This window comes from Sceloporus occidentalis, unplaced genomic scaffold (genome assembly GCF_023333645.1).
Source record: "Sceloporus occidentalis isolate IW3139 unplaced genomic scaffold, rSceOcc1.0.p SCAF_1, whole genome shotgun sequence".
NCBI classification, from domain to species: Eukaryota; Metazoa; Chordata; class Lepidosauria; order Squamata; family Phrynosomatidae; genus Sceloporus; species Sceloporus occidentalis.
The window spans coordinates 272959976-272981944 of NW_028316981.1; the positions used below are offsets into that span (position 1 = coordinate 272959976).

The following is a 21969-nucleotide window of genomic DNA, read 5'->3' on the forward strand; positions in this document are numbered from 1 at the left end:
CCCCGAAACCAAGAATTGGGTTGCAACCTCCAGCCCTGGATGGGGTCACACTCTCCTCCAGTGACTGTGTTCGCAGTCTGGGGGTGCTCCTTGACTCGTCGCTCCTGATGACAAATCAGGTAAATGCGATGGTCAGGAGTGCCTGTTATCAGCTTCGGCTGATACGCCAGCTGCGCCCTTTTCTGGAAGTAAGAGATCTCGAGACGGTTGTGCACGCGCTGGTAACCTCACGCCTTGACTTCTGTAATGCGCTCTACATGGGGCTACCCCTGTGCTTGACTCGGAAATTACAGCTGGTTCAAAACATGGCAGCCAAGCTTGTCTCAGGAACATCTAGGAGGGACCACATTACTCCGGTTTTGAGGTCCCTCCACTGGCTGCCTATCAGCTTCCAGGCCCAGTACAAGGTGTTGGTTATCACCTTTAAAGCCCTAAATGGCTTGGGTCCAAGCTATCTCAGGGACCGCCTCCTCCCGTACAATCCTCCCCGCGCTCTCCGGTCCTCTGGGAAGAACTTACTGCAGCCTCTAAAATCTAGGCTTGCGGCAACCTCCCAGAGGGCATTCTCTGCTGTCACCCCCAAACTCTGGAACGACCTGCCAGATCAGATCTGTCAGTTGACATCATTAGACAGCTTTAAAAAAGCTGTCAAGATGGATCTCTTCCGACAGGCCTTTCCAGATTAACCATCCCAGCCCAGGTTCCCTGATTCCCTCATTCCTCCCGTGGCCCCATCTTAGTGATGGTTGAGGATCAACAGAGGGATATCAGGGGTTTTAGTTTTTAATTGTTGTTTTTATGCTTTGATATTGTGTTTTTAATATGTTATACTGTTTAATACTGTCTTAAGGGGGGGAGGGATAAAGTGTTTTTAATTGTTGTATTTTATATTTTACTGTTGTCAACCGCCCGGATTGGTTTCCCATAGGGCGGTATACAAATAAATATTATTATTATTATTATTATTATTATTATTATTGCAGTGACATCGCAATCAGGAAGGGGTGCCACCATGATGCCACTTCCTGCCAGTGATGTCTGGTTGCTGTATGGTGGTGGCGGCATCATGGTGGCCCCCATATGAATGGGAGGTCCCCATGATGCCGGCGTCCATGCGTATTAGGGTTTAGGAGCATGCGGTTGCTGTGTGTTCCTGAACCCTAAAATGGCCACCGTCACATACACACCCATGTGTACTGGGCCTTAAGGTTCACCATTCAAGAACCATATCCCATGCTAAGAAGTAAAATCCCTGAGATGTCAGTGGGAATTCCTTCTAGGTAAGTCTGCTCAACATTGCTGGCAAGTTCAATAGCCCATAGCCATGAAATGAGTTCTGAAATAATTATTCTTACAAATATTATTACTGGGATATTCTGCAACTGCAAATCAAAGTACAAAAGCTGTCCCTGCTGACTAGTGGGTTTTGAATGCTCATGTACTAATATTTTTAAAATATGGAAAATATGCAAAGAACATCAGGGTTTATATTGCTTTTCTGGACTGAAAGGCATAAAGGTACTTAGATGTTAGAATTTCCTATTACCCATCTATAAAAGAACTTTCCTACCACTCCCCTGATTGCATATTATAGGGGCATGGCTTAATATCTTACATCATCAGCATAACATGGAAAGCAGGCTTCGTTTAAGAATCAAATTTCCACTTTCCAGTCATACCCACCTAATATCAAAGCCAGGTTTTACAGATTCCATAGATTCTAAAGAGAAAACTAAATAAACATCCTCTAAGACTAAAAACAAAAAATACAACAGCAATTTTGTAACCTATCAATCTGATCATGGTCTTTAAACCATCATGCTACCATCATCTTCAATTGTCCTTTTATTTGCCCTTGAAGACATCCTATTTGTGGGCTAAATTCAGTTGCAATCACATTATAGAAACATTTTTCAAATGGATATCATGTATACCCAATTTCAAATCAATTTGGACAGAATTCTGGTTATAATACTATAGAATTACAATTATATGATAGAATTTTAATTATATCATCTTATATTAATACTTGTTATTAAAGTATTTTCTGGTGATATTTTTAAACAAACTTTTTAAAACATTTTAAAACTTGACAGCTCACTGTGAAGAATTTGCAAGACACTTTGTTGACAAAATTGCTTGGATCCACTCTGACTTGGATGCCATAGTTGACACAGCCCCAATGGATGTAATATCAGAGCTTGCTTGCCCTGTATTATCGGATAAGTTTCAATTTGTGCAGCCTGAGGATGTGGACAGGATCCCTAGAAGAGTGAGGGCCACCATATGCATACTGGATCTTTGCCCTTCCTGGCTTCTGAAAGCAGCTAGAGGGGAACTGGTGGAATGTGTAAAGGGAGTGGTGAATGTCTCACTGCAGCAGGAGATTTTTTTCCATCCTTCTAAAGGAGGCTGTGGTGAGGCAGTTACTGAAAAGGGTCTCTCTGAATCCCACCAACAAACTCACACAAAGATTTCATTTCAAGCAAATATGTGCAGGAATGGACTATAAAAGGGGATGGAAGGAGCTAAAATCATTAATGCTTTTCATATATCTCACTATGATGCATCTAATTAGTACAGTAAATTCAAAACATATTTCAGTAAATATCTTTTCCAAATACCCTCCACCCTCTTAATAATGCCATCTGGTTTAATGCTGTCCAGTATAGTTGTCTAATGTACTTTAACCCCCGGGTACAATAATATATACACTTTACTAAGAGTCAAATATTTGTAAGTCATCTCCACCAAGCTATATCATGTGATGACTACTAGATCATCAGTGCAATCAGTAATGGAACAACATGCTATGAAACAATGTTTCACATGCATAGTTTTAAGAGTCTGGTGTGATACTGACAACAATGTTTTTCCCCAGTGGTATCTTGTAAGAAAAGGCCAACACTCTCAGAAATGATTTCTGAATGATAATGTATTACATTCTACAACAAACTGATCCACTTCGGGTACTATGTATCCAATGCACAAGTTAAAGGAGCAGTTATTAATGCTCTCTTTTCCAACATGTCAAATAAACTTCACAGGCAAAAAGAGAATGGCCCCGTGCAAGCACTGCAGTTTTTTCCACAGAATCAGGAACAACAGTGCTAGGCTTAGTTCTCTCTTCTTTAACAATTTGGTAATTTATCTTTGAACTGGACTTTTAATTCCACAAGCTCTTCCATGAAAAAGATGTCTATATGTAGAAGACTGTCCTCTGACAGCCAAACTGAGGTTGCAAAAGAAGATAAACGGCTAGCAGATCTTCCTACTTCTCCAAATATCTGGACCAAAATTCATCATTTTCCAATCAGTGCAGCTGTAGACATGGTTGTCCTGAAATATGAGCTGCTACAGAGAAGATTTTAAGCACTAACACAAGTATATTACCAATTTTCAAAGTAATTTACAGGACGAATTGTCTAAAATCTTCCAGCACCCCCACAGAGCTGTCCCTCCCAGCTTGGTACCTTCAGCTTCAGTCCTATTTTCCTGTCAAACCAAAGCTATATTTCCCCCAGGATTTTCTGCAGTAAAAGCCACCAAAATGGTGAAAGGCCTGGAAACCATGCCTTATGAGGAAAGACTAAGGGAGCTGGGTATGTTTAACCTGGAAAAGAGACAGTTAAGAGGTGACATGATAGCCCTGTTTAAGTATTTGAAGGGGTGCCACGCTGAGGATGGAGCAAGCTTGTTTTCTGCTGCTCCAAAGACTAGAACATGGAACAATGGATGCAAGCTACAGGAAAAGAGATTCCACCTCAAAATTAGCAGGAAATTCCTGACAGTAATAGCTGTGGAATACACTTCCTCAGAGTGTAGTGGAGTCTCCTTCTTTGGAGGTCTTTAAACAGAGGCTCTGATTGAGAGTTCCTGCCTGGCAGGGGGTTGGAGTGGATGGCCCTTGTGGTCTCTTCCAACTCTATGATTCTATGATTCTATGTTTTAAAAAGTAATTGCCATCATAATAAAATAAAATAAAATAAAATATTTTCAGTCACATCCAAAAGAGAAAGCTAGAAACCATTATTAAGAGCATCTTCTGGAATGTGATTTTTTTTTAATTGCAAAAAATATAGCTTTAAGATTGGTCAATGAAGTAAAAAATCAAAAGCCAAAACACTTCTGATCCCAAGTATTTCAGAAAAGTGATAATCAACCTGTATAGGAAAGCATGGGATCTCTACTCTTCAGGGGAAAGGATGAATATGCAAAGCTGCCACAGAAGGCTTAATTTATTTAAAGCCGATTGTCATGTTTGTTGTCCTAAAAAAAAAAGTCTGATGTACATTCTAACTGTGACTCTTTGGGTTTATTCCAACCACCATAGGCAGAGCTTAAAAATAAGGGCATTGCTTACCATTTAAACTCCCCACATAGCAATAGACATCATAGGTTTCATTTGAAAGGCGATATCCATAGGACCTGACTCCTTCCTTTCCCATCATATCTCCATAGCAGCCAGCTCTTGGTTGTATGATGGGGTACCTGCAATGCAATGCAAAAAGAGCAATGAGTAAAAGTCGAGTGCTGTGGATATAGAGAAAGCTATTTAATGAGGATGAACATTCAAGAAACCAGTTGGTCACCTCACCTAACAGTCTGGTCAGACAACCAACCAGCGTCACATTGTTCAAATCCATCTTCATATGCAGCTGTCAGCTGGTCAGGGTTTGCTATTACTGCACCATTCTCCAAGCAAGCCTCCTGTGCCTGCTGGAAATTCAGAGTGTACCTACTAGTTGCTGCACGATAATGAAACACTACACCTGCAAAGACAATAAACTCATGTTGGTTGCTTATGCTTCATTAACATTTGTTATGCTTAAAACATTCTAACATGGTACAAATAACTTATGTTACCTACATAAAGTTACTTATGGGGTAGTGAAGGCACAACTGTGCTTCTTTTACAAAATGACATATCATCCGCTGACATTATTTCCTTTTTCATATAATAAGTAAATTCATTTGTTTGAGTTTTTCCTTGTTGCTTTTTACGACTAAACTGTTGTGGGGAAATTCCAAGGAAAATTATTCAAAAATGTTGGTCATTTTCTCATATTTTTTTCCTTTCCAAAATGAAAATTAGACAGTCAGGATTATTACAGGCCGAAAACCAAGATAAAGTACCAAGGAATGCAAAAATGAATGTAACAAGTTACTTCAGCCCAAAATGCAGTGGCAAGAGCAACAAGGCTATTATAAGAGAGGTTTCCTTGTCCTGTATCCTCTTGTTCTGACTACAGTAGACTCCTGACTCCATTGGATTTATCTATATGCTGAATCATTATTCAATATTTAATTGAATGGGTCTACTCTGACGGGGACTAACTAACAGGATACTAGTCATAGTGAGTGACACAATGAATTACTTTTAAAAATAAGTTTTCTAGGCTCTGCTCCTCAGCTTGTTTTTCAGGGTGGGAGGGAGATGGAATAGCTAACTATATCCAGTGGCATCACTGAGGTTGGTGTCACCTAATCATACAGTAACTCATGATGTTAACCCTTCACAACTGACTTCCTCTGACACCACATCAGACAGAATACTTAGTTATGTTTTTGTACTAAAGTTATTCAAATCATAATTCCCATATATCATGGAATATAATGGCCTGGAGAAGAGAAGGTTAAGAGGTGATATAATAGCCCTGTTTAAATACTTGAAGGGATGTCATATTGAGGAGGGAACAAGCTTGTTTTCTGCTGCTCCAGAGACTAGGACCCGGAGCAATGGATGCAAGCTGCAGGAAAAGAGATTCCACCTCAACATTAGGAGGAACTTCTTGACAATAAGGGCTGTTCGACAGTGGAATGCACTTCCTCGGAAGGTGATAGAGTCTCCTTCCTTGGAGGTCTTTAAACAGAGGCTGGATGGCCATCTGTCAGGGATGCTTTGATTTAGATTTCCTGCATGGCAGGGGGTTGGACTGGATGGCCCTTGCAATCTCTTCCAGCTCTATGATTCTATGATGCTAGATGTGACATAAAGGAAGGAATATAAACAATCTAAGATATGCAGATGACACCATAATGCTAGTAGAAAACCTCCCAGACCTCGAACAACTACTAAGGAAGATCAAGAAAGAGAGTGCAAAGGCAGGCTTACTGTTGACCATAAAGAAAACAAAAATAATGACAATGGAGAATCTACACAAATTCAAACTAGACAATAAGGAAACAGATATAGTAAAAGAGTTATCATATCTGGGATCAAATATTGAAACGAAGACTGCAGCCAAGAAATCAGAAGAAGATTAAGGATGGCAAGGGCAGTTATGAAAGAACTAGAAAAGATCCTAAAAGATATACAACTAAGCACAAAAGTTAGGATCATACAAGTCATTGTATTCCTAATTACCATGTATGGATGTGAGAGCTGGACAGTTAAGAAAGAAGATAGGAAGGAAAACGATTCATTACAGTGGGGCAAGGCTGGAGAAGAGTGCTAAGGATTGCACGGACAGCCAAAAAAATAAACAAATGGGTCCTAACAAATCAAGCCAAAAATCGCCCAAGAACCAAGGTGACAAAAGTTAGGCTGACATACTTTGGACACAACATGAGAAGGCATGAATCCTTGGAAAAAACAATAATACTAGGAAAGGTGGAGGGAAGTAGAAAGAGAGGAAAGCTGCATGCTAAATGGATGAATTCTATTAAAGAGATCACAAGTATGAGTTTGCTGGAGTTGGACAGAGCAGAAGAGGGCAGGGGGTCTTGGAGATGTCTCATCAGCAGGATCGCCATGGGTCGAGATCAACACGAAGGCAGTTAACAACAACAACAACATCTAGCAAATTTAAACTTATACTTTTTAATTACAATATCATATGAAAAGACTAAATGTATTTACATCTACATCGTTTTATGTGGTTAAAGTGAAATTTTTGTAAGATGTGATTAAAAAAAAAAAGAATTAAAGGGTTGAGGCCTCTCCTTTCTCTTTCCACTGAGCCTTGCCCCACTCACATCATCTCTTGAGTGTTTTAAAAGGATGCAGGCAAACACCACAGCTCATTTCTGCCAAATGGCAGCTGTTTGGGGAGCAGTGGTGTCACCCACCTTAGGGTATCACCTAGTGTGGTTCACACCCCTTCACATGCACCCCTAGTGATGCCCCCTGGCTATATCTAAAAAGCAATATCCCTATGTGACACAGTTTAAATGGAGAAGAAGTAGAAGTAACAGCTCAAGAATTGTTGCATTAAAATTACAGGGAGTGCTCTACAGTACATTGAGATCAAATGGTGATTTGTTTTACAAAATAACCTATTCAGAATGTGGACAGAGGTGTTCCTTCATCATCACTATATATACCTCTTTTAAACAACTTTGTGGCACATATTATATGCATCACCTGAACTGTTCAAGCTTAAACATTTTGACATGATTTATTAGGTGCAAGACCTACAGTACAGCCAAATGATTGAATTCAGTGGGACTTGGGCCTGCTTGACAGGGATATGGATTTGTATCTGTTCTCTGTAAAACACCCTTACTTACTGAAGAATTATTCCATGTAACCCAAAGAGTGATTCCAAATGTATAATTCATCAACACTTATAATGAGTTTGCTAACATTTGGTCAAACAACATTTGGAGAAATCTCAAACCTTGGAATGGGTTTAATGTTATGAGAAGATGGCTGAGAGCCAGCTGTGCTAAATGTATACCACCCTGGAATTTCCTATATGTGATTACACAATTTAAACAGATGTATAATTTCTTTTTCAGCTAACACAACTATCCATGTAATGGTGTAATAATACTGGTAGTAATTTGTTATTATTTTATATTTAAATATATGCATTCATTGCTATGTTAAGCAATCAAATTGTCAGAGAGTGAAAACCCATGACTGTTTTCTTGAAAGTATACTAAAGACCCAATGGACCCCATATCAGATGGCTACCCACAGTCTCTCCAGCTGTAAACGGAGAGCATGATCAATTGCATCAAAAATAGAAATAACAGACATATATACTATTGACCACCCTTCTTCCTCTGTGCACAACAGGCCATAGCAACTGGTGCTCAAGTTAATGGACTGCAAAATAACTTCAGATGGACTTTGACCACCAAGGGATTAAGCTATTGAGCTGAAAAGCTTATATCTTGATTTTCATTAAAATCTAATTGCCAAGCTAATTTAAATTTGTGATCTGTGAGAGCTTGTGCTTCTCAAAAATGATGAAAACCAATTTCACTTTTTCTTATGCACTCCAGTGTTGCACTAAAACATGAGGCTAGATGAAATAATGTTTTTACCAGCTTCTCCTTCCCAGTTGTCATTACACAGGCACATTTCCAAGGGTTAAACTAATATATGTATAAATTAAAATAGGATCATGAGGTAAAAAAGCAAGATAGCATTAGAAGTCAAAATTGGTAGTATTACCTTGACAGCACCTGTACACATTTGTTCAAAATGAATTCCATTGGCTACCATGCTTTTCTTGACTTTCTTCCAAATAAGGATCAAGTTACACATGAGGTTGAATATCAATTATTGGAATTTCTGAATACTGAAAGATTTAGTGACTAATATCAGATATCTGAATATATCTTCAAAAATAATTTTTACTTAAAGCTGTACTCACAAAGTACATCTTTTTAGAAGCTTTCAGTATATTTCAGTATGACTTTCAGAAAATATCTGGGGACCAATAAGTATGAAGCAAGTAACCAAGAAGATAATAGTTTATTTAATTTAATTTAATTTAATTCTGATCCACAACTTATCTGTTAATTTTTTAAAATGTTTCCTGAATTTAATCAGGGGCCTTTACAATAATGAATGGACTACAGCATTCAGTAGCTAGAGCAATTAGTAGAGTGTAGGGTAGTCATCATTCCTACTTTAAAAGAGGATAACCCTTTATTTGAAGAATTCTTAAGGCACTAGATCCCATCAGATCTCAGAAGCTAAGCAGGGTTCAGATGTAGCTAGTTAGCCAGGGAATACTAGATGTTGCATGCTTAATTCAGAGAAAGACAGTGGTAAACCACACCTTGCCTAAGAAAACCCTATGACATCTATGCAGTTGAACATACTTTAAGATAATAGTCCTCTGTCTGAAGTTGTTTTCTATTTGAAAGGATGTCTATTCCACATCTGGTTTGGAAATAAATCACCAAAGAAAAGGAGAGTAAGATCCTTGAGCAGCTTCCCATCAGAAAATAGCATCTGGAGAGCAGGTTTAGCAGGCACACTACTCATTTTATCAAAAGTATGGTATTTCTGGTTAAACTATACTTATTACTAAATGTGCATCTTTCTCCATAAATTATCATATACAGCATTTTGTCTTATTTTTTGGTTGATATACAGTGGACCCTTGTAATATGCTGGGGTTTCGTTCCAAGATCCCCTGTGGATAACAAAATCCGTGGATGCTCAGGTCCCATTAAATATAATGACATAGTAAAATGGTGTTCCTTATAAAAATTGAAAATTGAGGTTTGATATTTGAAATTTATACTTTTTATGAACATTTTAAATCTGTGGATGCTTGAATCTGTGTATAAAAAATCCGTGTATAAGAAGGGACAACTGTAGTTCCTCCTTTTTGGCACACTCTGGACCCCTTGTGTTCTGTACAGGGGGGGGGAGTGATGGTAATTTGGGAATGGAGGAGCTTTCTACTGTTGCATTGTTATGGACTGATAACTTTCTAGTCAGGTTTAGACTTGCTGGAACTCAGAGCCTCTGCAGAAGTGGAGGCTTATGGATCCAGATTTATCGTGCCCGAAAACAGACTGGCAGCCAATGGAGCTTTTGCAATGAGAGAGTTGTATGCTCTCCGTAGCCAGCTCCGGTTGACAGCTTGACTGCAGATATTTGGACCAGCTGAAGACTCTGAGCACTTTTCAAAGGCAGCCCCATGTAGAGCACATTACATTAATCCAGATGGGATGTAACAAGGCATATACCACTGTGATCAGATCTGACTTCTCCAGGAACAGGCGCAGTTGGCGCATGACTTTTAGCTGTGCAAAAGCACTCCAGGCTCAGTGCTGAATCCAGAAGTGTCCCCAAATGACAAACTTGAGTTTTCAAGGGGCGTCTAACCCCATCTAACACAGGCTGAAACCTTATTCCCGGATCTGTCTTTCGACTGACCAGGAGCACCTCTGGCTTCTCTGGATTAAGCTTCAATTTGTTTGCCCTCATCCAGTCCATTACAGCAGCCAGACACCGGTTTAGAACAGAAACAGCTTCCTTAGAATTAGGTGGAAAGGAGTAATAGAGCTGGGTATCATCAATTTACTGATGACATGTTACTCCAAAACTTCAGACAACCTTTCCTAGCGGTTTCATGTAGATGTTAAAAAGCATAGGGGTCGAACAGGAATCCGCCAGGGCCACTTTCTGAGAGCACCCCTCCAGGAAAGAACAGCACCACTGTAGAACAATACCTCTAAGCCCCATCCCAGAGAGGTGACTCAGAAGGATACCATGGTTGATGGTATCAAAAGCCACTATGTGAATTTACTGAAATTTAGGGAAAAAAGATACATCTACATTCCAGGGAAAGAGCCAGGAAACATTTCTAGGAAACTGATATTAACATACTTGAGAACTGCTACATCTTCTAAGATTCTGTGGAATTCTATCATGCAGTTTTATGTTTTGTATTTCTTTTTTTAAAAAGTTGTTATACTGTGGACCCTTGGAATAGAGTGAAGCTGAAAATCCAAATGAAAAAAAATATATTTTAAAAACTGGATATAATCATTTGCTAGAGAAATAAGACTGTATGCAATTATTTCCAGCTTTATTTTTGTTTTATGTTTCAGTTTCAATCATACAGCAATTTCTTTTCATGACCTCTGCCTTATCAAGGCACTGTAAATAAAGGAAATACATAGACCTCTCAGATCCTGATGGCGCAGTGGTTAAATGTCTGTACTGCAGCCATTCACTGAAAACCATAAGGTTGCAAGTTCAATACTAGCGAGGGCTCAAGCTCGACTCAGGCTTGCATCTTTCCAAGGTGGCTAAAATGAGTACCCAGCTTGTTGGGGGCAATTAGCTAACAGTTGTAAACCACTTAGAGACTTCTTCGTTCAGTATGAAGCGGTATATAAGTGAAGCTGCTATTGCTATTGCTACTTTTCAGCATTAAATGGCTGTCTACACGATCTTATTATTGATATATCTACAAAATTAGTGACAGTGTTACCTAGTGGCCTGTCACAGTGGGATAGGAATCAATCAATAGTTTAAGTGTGGTGGGCAACTGCACCAGAGACAGAAGCCAATGCATTATTTTATTTACTTTATTTATATGCCACTTTACTCCCAGGGGCTTCCATAACACCAAATTAAAAACATTTACAAAAAGTGTAAAACCAATTTCAAAACACCACATTAAAACACTATAAAACTGATTAAAATCATACAAAAGTTAAAAACATATAAAACATACATTTATTTATTTATTTTAAAAACTGTCTTGCTTAAATAGGGATGTTTTTGCTTCCTGGCAAAAGGAAAGCAGGGAAGGGGCTAGCCTTGTGTCCTGCAGAGGAGAGTTCCAAAGGGTGGGAGCAGCCACATATCCTCACCAAACAAGCCTGTAATGACGGCAGGACCAAGAGAAAGACTTCCCCTTATTATCTTAAAACTCTGGCAGGTTTCTATGGAGAGATATGGCCTTTCAAATAGTCTGGACCTAAGCTGTGTAGGGCTTTATAGGTCATGACCAGCACTTTGAATTGTGCCCAGATGAACCGGTAGCCAGTGAGGCTGTTTTAACATGGAAGTTATATGCTCCTTTGTTGAGTGTAGACCCATACTTCTCCCTGACAAGTCTTCTGCACATTGCCTGGACCATCAAGAGGTGGATGTGTGTATGCAGAACTCTATGTGCACTAGACTGCACACATACAGTTCCTACTGGTGTAGTGTTGTTTGCATGCAGATGGACCATATGCCTTCCAACATTTCACAGATAAAAACTGAGAATGTGAAAACATGCAACATCAGAGTGTGTTTAAGATGGCAAAAGTTATTGATGAGGAAGAACACACAAATTAGGAGAGGCTACCATAGTTTGCTTTTGTCTGAACCTGTTGGGAAGAGAAAAACACTACCCTCTTCCCTCCTCTCTCTCCCCTGCTGAATTAGTTGAATGCAAAGTACTTTTACATTTTGAATTCTGTTTGCAGATCAATTTGAGTATGCTGAGGATAAAAGAGAAGAGTGGGAAGAAGAGAGATAAACTGGGAAATTTTAAAAGGAGCTGGCAAAGTGGGACATCAGAGGATTAATCAGGACTGTGATTGAGACAGAGGATATGGGATGATGATGATGATGATGATGATGATGATGATGATGATGATGATGATGATGATGATGATGATGTTTATACCCCACCTCTCCAATGAGATCAAGGCAGCTACCTTGATCACCATCCCTTACTAGTATTCTGTTCTATGCAAGAACACTCTGCATCTATTAGCTCTGAAAATGATGTTCTGAAGTGCCCTAAAGAAAAGTGAGCAAATTGAGGAGAAGCAGAGGATTTCAAAGAGCACTAGAAGCACAGTAGTGAGAGGGATAGGCAAATAGGGAAACACAGCAAAGCTACCCAAAAAATAATCAGGGCAGACGCCAACATTCTATTGAGTAAGGAGAAAAGTGTAACAGTTTAACAGAGCTGTGATATAGAGAGAAGACCTGTGATTGTGTGGAGAGGATAATAGAGTGAGCTGAGACAAGCGAAAAGAGACAGCAGAATAAGCTAAAAATCCACTGAATTAATGCCATGATGTCATCCCTTCATGTACTTAAAAAGGGGAAAAAACTCAAAGGGGATTTGAAGTGAATTGAGCTGGGCTCTCCTGGATCAACAGGTTCTCTGAGTACCTAAACATGCAAGAAAAATGTTGCATCCAAAATATTACTAGTACTATCCAAGCATACATATAAGTCCTTGCTTGCAACATCTCTGCTGGCTACTAGTCCCTTTCCAGTACAATTCAAAGTGGTGATTGTTGCTTATAAAGCACTGCATGGCTTAGGTCCAGGTTATCTGAAGAAGTGTGTTCTTCTGCCAGGGTTTTGAGATCTTTATGGGAGATCCATCTCTGCATTCTACCACATTCACATATTAACATTTGGGAGGATCTTCTTGATGGTTGCCTCTGGAACTCCCTAGGCTGGAGTGGATACTACAATTATATCTTTCTAACAGGAGAAAAATGCCTTTTTTCTATTTTATTTTGACAGGCCTTATGAGAACTGTTTATGGGACAGGATTTTTAACAAGTTGCATTGCCTGTATTTGTTGCTTGTGTTTGCTTTGAACTCGATGTTTATGTGTATGTGATTTCAAGTCACCTGTCAACTTATGGTGACCCCATGAATTTCACAAGGCTTTCTTAAACATCTGATAGTTTGATTATATTTTAACTTTTGCATGTTTTCAGTGACGTAAACTCTGTTTTACTTTTTCTAGGCAGAAAGTAGATGTATTCTAATACAAATCTTATTACACTGAATGGAAAACATACTGAGCAGATTGTGCCCAAATCCTCTAGCAGCAAAGAAGAGTTAAATTTAGCAGGACTTTCTACTACACAAATCCTGTTCAAATGAACTAGAGATGATCACTCCTCCTACTGTGCCTACTTTTCCTGTTCAAACATAACTTTTCCAATTTGCTGCTGAATCAAATCCAAACAAATAGATTGGAGATCCATGAAAATTGCCCCTCCCACTGTATCAAAGGGTGACACAGAAAAGGCTGATCTATTGCTGACATCCTGAGTTAATTAGGTTTTTAAAAGGAAAAAAAAAAGCTCTATATAAAGATGTCATCTGCCACCCACAGGCAGTCTAAACCTTCACAGATCCTTTGAAGCCCTTCTTAAATCTTCAGTTTTTCAAGAGACTATTTCTTTTGATTTTGTGGTCTACTTAACTTGAATGACATGCTGAATGACATACTGAGTGTTACAACTCGTGTTAGGGTAATGCTGGTTTACAAAAGCAACTGGAAACGGCATAGAAAAGTCAGCCAAGTTCCTCCACAAAGTAATGCTGATAGGAAAATGAGACAGTTTGATTCTAAGTACACTCCCCCCTCCACTTTCGCTGGCATTAGGGGCACAGGACCACCATGAATGTGGAGAAACTGCAAATAACAAAAACACCATTTTTTTACCTGAGAATGTCTAGTTCCTCCAGTGCAACTCAACATCTGCCAGACATTGAGCATAGAATTACACTGGAGGAGCTACAAATACTTAGTGGAGTGTTCTCTGTAGGAATCACAGTGCAACTTTTGGTTAAAGTTGACCATAGAGTTGAGGTAGAGGACCCAGATATTCTTAGAGGAATATATTAATAAAGTCCGTGAATAATCAAAGCCACAAATGTGGAGAAACGAGTGTACATCTAAGGGGAAAAGTCTAACAAGGAGACAGACACTATTAGCTCACTTGTTCCCTAGATCTACGTAACCATTGTGGCAAGGACGTAGCCAAGGGGGGGTTCTTGGGGTCCAGACCCCCCCTTCCATTAGAAAAATGAATGGTGTGTGCTGCTGTGCCGCCACACCCAAGCCCCATTATAATGGTGGCACTTAGTCTGGACCCCCCCTTCCTAAAATCCTAGCTACGTCCCTGATTGTGAGCTTGAACATGCTTAGCTTTTACATTTTACCACCTGCATTTCTTCCAAGGCATGGGTGTATGTGTGTACTCTGTGCTATTCATACAGATCCATGAACAGATTCATTTGGTAGTGGAGCCACTACACTCACTGATTTGAAGACATACAGTGGGCCCTTGGTATCCACTGGGGTTTGGTTCCAGGAACCCCGTGGATACCAAAATCCATGGATGCTCATCCCATTAAATACAATGGTGTAATGAAAAGATGTCTCTTATATAGAATAGAAAAATCAAGGAATGCTTTTTTGGAATTTATATATTTTAAAAATATTTTCAATCTGTGGGTACTTGAATGCATAGATAAAAAGTTCATGGATATGGAGGACCAACTGTATTTTTTCCTATATCTTGGGATGTAAATCTTCACGTGTTTTGTGCCTACATGCAAGAATTAATAATTTCATTGAATGTCTTTCTTCTCTGGAAAAATATAGAAGTTTTCACATTGCACAAATTGCACAAATAATATAATTTCCTGGACATAAAACATATCTCTCATGTGTAGGCATCAGTTTTTCATTTGCAAAAAGAAAGCACAGGGGGGAAAAAATCTGTCCCAAAATGTATTTTCTGCTCAGAAAAATTGATTTTTGCAAAAATCAATTTTCCGTCGTGAAGTCCCCAAGTATAAGCAATCTCACAGCTGTTTTCTTTTTTCTTGGGGGGGAGGGCTGAGAGTCAAGTAACCCTTTTTTCCCCATCAAGAGTGAAAATATTAGCAAGTATTCTTCACATCCCAACCCACATTATTCAGCCAAATAACTGAGTGGCACTCTCTTTGGGCACCTGAGATCTGCTTGGAGTCCACCAGTAGAGCCTTTCACATCTGCTCTCATCTTTCAGAATGCCTACCACTTACAATACAATATATATCTCGACTTTTTGGTTTTTGATCTATTATGTTGTTTTTCAAATGAGCATTTCCTGACTAGTAAATGCCTGTAGTTGTTTTATTATCTGTAGCCAGGAGGGGCATGGGGGAGGGGTTGATCAGGCTCAAGAACCTGAAGGAGAACCGTGGCGGGAAGAAGAGGAGCTTGAGGACCTGGGAGAGAAGACCATGAGAGGGGAGGAGTTGGAAAAGAGGATAAAAGGATAGGAACAGGTAATGCGGGGAAGTGGAGTAGATGTGGAAGAGGGGGGCTCAGAGAGACAACTGGGACAGAGACAGGAAAGTAACCCAGAGCCCGGAAAGAGACAGTTGGCCCATCGCTCTCCAGAGAGGTCGTGGTAGACCTCAGGTGGGCTGCACACGGACGTTCGCCTCTGGGACGCAAGGTGGGAAGGAGACCTCCCACTGTGGAACGCAGCAAGAGAAGCCACCCGAAGAGATGCTACTCTGGAAGGGGTGTGGTGGGACCTTAAAGATCAGGTCTGGGAACAGGGTCCAGGCCCTGAGTTGAAGAAGACTGACTGGGAGAAGTTGGAGAAGACCTACAGAAGACCAGAGAGCCAGTCTCCAACCCACAATGAAGTAACTGAGGGGGAAGAGGGAAGAATGGGAGTGGTGACAGGTTACAGAGGGTTATAAGACCCGTTTGTGTTGGAAACTGATGTTATTTTCCTGTGTTTAAGTTCAGTAAACAGTTTCAAGCATTCAGTTTGTTGTTGTCCTTTGGGAAACTGAAACCAAAAATGGACACACGTGGAGCAGCTGTGTCCCAGGGAAAGGCAGCCATGCTGAATTAACATATTTGCTTTAATTGTTTTTATTGCAACTTTCAGCATTTCCTTCCTTTAACCCATTGTAAGACCCAGCATAGAGTAGTGGTTTTAAGTGTTGGACTAGAACTTCAGGAGACCAGGATTTGAATCCCTACTCAGTCATGGAAACCCACTGGATAACCATGGACAAGTCACACCCCTCAGAATCAGAGAAAGGCAATGGCAATCTCCCTCTGAACAATTCTTCCAGGAAAACCCTGTGATAGGTTAATCTTGGGGTTCTCATAAGTAATAAATGACTTGAAGGCACACAACAACAAATTATTCCAAAATGCAAACAATGCTACTGCATTAGGGAAGTAGCATCTGGCTAGCTCTGTACAGAGCTCTCTTGGCCTCTGGCAATTGGGCCTGGGAAAGCTGAGGTTTGTAGTAATGGCATGATGTCAACAGCAGAGCTTTATTTCCTACTTCATGCAGTGGGAGAGCTTAGGTCATCCCTAGTCATGCCCCCATGGAAGCAATTTTCTGATGGCAGTAGTGTTCCTAAGTCCCTTCATAAAGTACACATGTATCCAAAGGCCTAAAAAGGATTAGCCCATTTTTGAAAGAGTAGTACTTCTAAATGCCAAAAAAGTTGAAATCACAAGGGGAGTTTTTTGTGTGTGTTCAATTTCTGTTTGCCTGCCTATAAATAAGTCCCTGGATTCTTAGAGGAATTACATAAATATTTTGAATCAGTTTCACATTTTGGAAGCTGAAGCTTTGCTTATTAAATGTTTGTGGTCAGCAGTGGTTTTGCTATTATTATTGTGAAGAAGATATGACATTTCCTTTACAAAAGTAAACAAAATTAGAGCTATGTAGGTAAAGGGTAGATATCCATGCTTTTACAGGATTGAGAACTTCAAAAATTCTGGGAATTGTACCCACTAGCAGTACAGGCATGTGCACATGCCGCCATGGGACAACAGTGTCTGCCCCTAATGGCAGCATGGCCATGTGCATGCACCGAGACTGGGGAAAATGTGGTATTGCAGAGGGGGCATCTGGAACAGATCCCCCATGGATACTGAAGGCCAACAGTACTTAGAAATATGACTGCATCCTACTTAACAATCAATCCATATCTGGAATGCAAAGAAAGGCACATTGTGTTTTATTGAAAAGTTCCATCACGTTGATAACATTGGGTAGCTTAGTGGACTTTTTGCAGTGTGTTATGTTTCCCTTTTTTAATGTAAATGGGGTTGCTATTTTATTTTAATGCAAACACCATCATTATGTGTTTGCTTAGAGAAATAATGGGAAAGTTCCCAGCCATAATGGATTTTGACCCTCTTGCACAATACAATCTTGATTCTTGCACATTTCCTTGACACCATAAACGGAAACAACTGCTAAATTTTCCAGGTTGGAGGTACAGGGGGCATAAATGGAGTCTGTGGCCCCCAGAGTTCCACAGGAGGCCAGTGTACACCCCCACACCCAGCCCTTGCTTATGGGATGGACCCAGATGAGTGTTTGGAGATACTGAAAGAGAGCCATTCCAAGTGGTTAGGGGTGGTACTGGGCAGAGATTGTGCCTAGAAATATTTGCCACAAACAGAAAAAGAAGTTCATAAATGTTTTTTTCATTACTTTTAGTCTTCCTTATAGCAAAGAGCTTGGCAAAGTCATCTGGTTTATTCAACTCTTCCTTGCCTCCAGGTGCCCATGATGTGAATCACCCTATGTGCATCTAGGACTAAATCCAATTGCTAGGGACAGCTAGACTAACATATGGAATCAATTTCTGAATAGTAAACCACTACTTTTGTAAATCTACTGCTGTTAGGACTAGCAGTTGTATTTAAGCACTAAATGTTTGTTTACATAATATTACTTTGGATTCCATTATAAAAGTGATGAGAGCAGAATGAGTGTTAATACCTGTTGTGCACAGGGCTATACTTCTGGTCACAGTCTTATGATCACATTAAAAATCACTACATTTCTATTTTGTTTGGGGGTTGCTTTATTTAAAAAAATTAAAGCCTGTACAATCATTAAATTCATTACCCCACTTATAAAAGGAATTGTCTACCATGATATATGGAGGCTATTGTTGTGGTATAGCTGTAGTAAGTGTTGATTTCTTAACCATGGTTACAGGGTAAGCAGTGGGGAAATCCCCCCCACACACACACACACACACTAAGCCTTCTTTCCTGTCCTCTTTGGGTTAAATTTCTTTAACTCATTTCCTGCAAATCTTAAGGACTCAAGGATTTTATCAATATTTTTGTTAATTGGGGTTAATACTATGATTCTCTTAACCAACACCTTCAAACTCTAGTACTGAATCCGAGCTAAGGGGGTTAATGGTTTAGAAACTGGGCTTAAGTAATGTTTAACTATAGTTAAAACTGGAGAGGAGGGAGATGGGATTGGTCATGGGGTACCATCCCATGTCTCGCTCCTGATTTCTTCATCAGAAATTAGTCAGAGATTACAGCATTTCATTGGCTTTAGTCTGAAAATAAAACAGTGACATTTTAGGTCCCATGAGAAGCCAAATCCACCATACTCATTTGTTTATGACTAACTTTTTGTAAAGTTACTTACGTGTAGCTTGTTAATTATTTTTTAAAAAAATATAATGATAAAAATGTGAAACTAAAAGAAATAATAGAAAAATTAGGAAGAGGTAGAGAAAAGTAGGGACAAATAGCTCTTGCTGCAAAATGGAAAATGTGTATTGAGTATAGCAGTTTATTTTAATTTAATGTTTCATTTTGGCATTTGCACTTGAAACAGCAAATGCACAAATAGAGCATGTAGAATCTTACCATCAACATCCAGTGAGACAATGTCTTGAGTATCTTCGATTCCATACATGACATCACAGCGGTAAACTCCAGTATCACTTGCCCGCAATTTCTCCATAGTCAATGAGGCATCCCCAACATCTTCCGGGCGGTTTGGAACTGACACTCTTCCTTTATACCCTTGTCCTATCTTGATATTCCCATTTTGGGCCACTAAAACTGTTGTTTCTTTTAGGTCTTTTTCACCTATATCCTGTTCAATTTTTGACCACTTAATCCGGAGAAATTCACTAGTATTGTGATAGCTGGGAGGCAAAGTAGGCAAAGTTGAGAAGAAACATGGGAGGATGGCGCCTCCAGCCAGTGAGCCCTTCACTGGTGGATTTTTTTCCACTTTACCTGGAAGAGAAAACAGTCTCTTAGTGAGGCAGTAAAAGCTGGTCTTTGTGAAATCCACAGAAGCAACAATACCATTCTGTTAATGGCGCTCAGCCAGTAGTGAAAGCAAGTAGGGGTTGCCTGATAAAAGTGCAAGAAAGCATTCTGTGGTGTCCTAGTCAGAATAGTAAATTCAGATTCCTTCACTAATCTTAAAGAACAAATGTAAGATTGTGCAAGTTCCAGGTGTATTCCCCTCTCATATCAAAGATTTGCTAGGACCTGACAAAATTACCATCAACATCCAATCACATGGTAAGCATGTGACAGGGAATTCAAATGTGTTTGGGGCAGAATGCATGGACATCTTAATACAGCACATCATATATGGAGGCATATTTCTCTGTTTCTCATACTACAAATCCTATCATTTCGTTTACAAACACACCTACTCTTTCTTCCTATAACTTCTTTCACTTCGGTAAAACATACTATAAAACAGCAAAGTTTATTGTCCAGAAAGTTGCTTGTTTTGTTCTAATTCTTCTGATTGGTTCCATCAGGTCTTCCATGCTCTAAAGACCACATAAACATACAAGGGAAATAAGACTGAACAAACATCCCCAAGCTTGCCTCATAGCTGGGATGGGCATTCTTGACTATCTAGATGTTATTTTTTAACCCCAACTCCCAAACGTAACAGTCATCATGGGCAATCATAATGGATTATAGGTTGCTGTAATCCAAAACAAGAAACATTTCCCAAGATTGCTCTTAATGGTTGTTGATTGTCATATCAGCAGAGTATGGAATCAGCTCTTGTTATAAATTTGAACTTTGCATGACCTATCCAAAGAACTGCAACCTATTCCCAAAATCGAGTTCAGACCAAAACTGGAAACAGATTCATTATCCACTGACATGAGAGTTCGTGTCCGCCACAGCTTTGTTCTACAATTCAGCATCATTCCGCACCCCCTGCCCCCCGCCCCCATTGTAGTAATCGGCTTTCAGTCCACAATGGGGCTCCACTCTAGTTTCAGCATGAGTAAAGTGAATATTTCTTGCTCTCCAAGCCTGAGCCCCTTGATAGCACTAGATATGAAGAAAATTTGATTCAAGCAAGTGAGATAGATGCAGGTTATGACCCTGACCTTTTAATCAATAAACTTTGTGAAGAATACTGTTGAGCATCGCTTGTGCTTCAGAAGAATATATCATCTAGTTATTCTAAATAAAAATGGATGATTATTTTTTATCATATATCAAAAGGAAACTGCCACCTTTTTTTCTTTCCATGTGTGTGTGTGCTTGCACACATGTGCACACTGCAGGCAGCTATTCACTCCCTTTTAATTATTTCCTTTCAAACTTCAGGGTTTAACATATCTCTGAAATAAAATGTATCTCAGCATTTTTGGCAGAGCAGAGAGGAGGAGGATGGAGGAGGAGGAGAGAAGATTAAATAAACAGTAATGCATATATGGATAGTGCCCACTTGATTAAAGGACTTTTTCCAGTTTAGCATATCTCCAGCTGCAAATATTTTACAGCAAAATGTTTCCATTGAACAACAGAATGTCTTTAAGACCAATACTGGCTACCATTCATCAAACCCACCTACAGCATGTCTGGAGACTGTATTTTATATTTGCTAACACTGTATGCCAATCTTTAATCCCTTGTTAGGTTATTCAATGTGGCCTGACAATCTTGAATCCAAAAGCAAGCTCTGTCTTTTGTCTTGTAGGAATCTCTCTTTAATCTCTGTTCAAAAAAATGAGTACATTAATTTTAAAAAACTGAAAAGCCTAACAGCTGTAAAATGCTACTGGGTACCAACTGTTCAAAGCAAGAAACATGTGCTAGCTATGTGTTAAAGTTACTCCACTGCCTGCATTTCAGTTGTTTTAAAGTCCAGTTGTTTTAAAAGAAAGTCCTCTTTATTTACATGGCACGGTGACCTCTCTATTGAGGGCACATGTCAGCCACAGGCAGTAGGGGCAGGGCATGCATACTTGGTCCAGCTCCTTATCACGGCTCAGAAAACCAAGCTGTGACAAGAAGGGGCCATGCATGGGCTTTCCAGGCAGAAGGCCCTGAGAGGAGCATCAGTGACATCGGTTCTTTTCCCTTTCCCCATCCTTTCCCCCCCTCACACCCACTCCACTGTGCCTGTATCAATCTGCAGCCTTGCATAGTTTTCATGGGAAATGTAGTCCTAGCTTGGCTCGTTAGGAGGGCCCACAGAGTCAAGGTGGCCTGTGAGTCCTATTGTGCATGGCGGTTCTAATAACTGACCTGGCTGGAAGTGTAGTCTTCCTCTCAGAAATGACTAGGAAGATTGTGTTGGTGAGGAGATTTTTTTGGCCCTCTCCTGTGTATCCCATGAGAAATACTGGAAATATGGGAAATTGTAGAA

The 21969-nt window shown here is 39.8% G+C and overlaps 1 protein-coding gene across 1 annotated transcript in view; it reads right to left on the bottom strand.

Moving 5' to 3' along the window:
- LOC149323872 (versican core protein-like) overlaps positions 1 to 21969 on the bottom strand; it is a 179607-nt gene that overhangs the window by 113224 nt on the left and 44414 nt on the right. Inside the window, exons 3-5 of the mRNA XM_089493620.1 lie at positions 19191 to 19568; positions 4598 to 4772; positions 4364 to 4491 (exon numbers count right to left, since the gene is read on the bottom strand). Of these exons, the coding sequence (XP_089349746.1) occupies positions 4364 to 4491; positions 4598 to 4772; positions 19191 to 19568 (681 nt within the window). The remainder of the gene's footprint in view (positions 1 to 4363; positions 4492 to 4597; positions 4773 to 19190; positions 19569 to 21969) is intronic.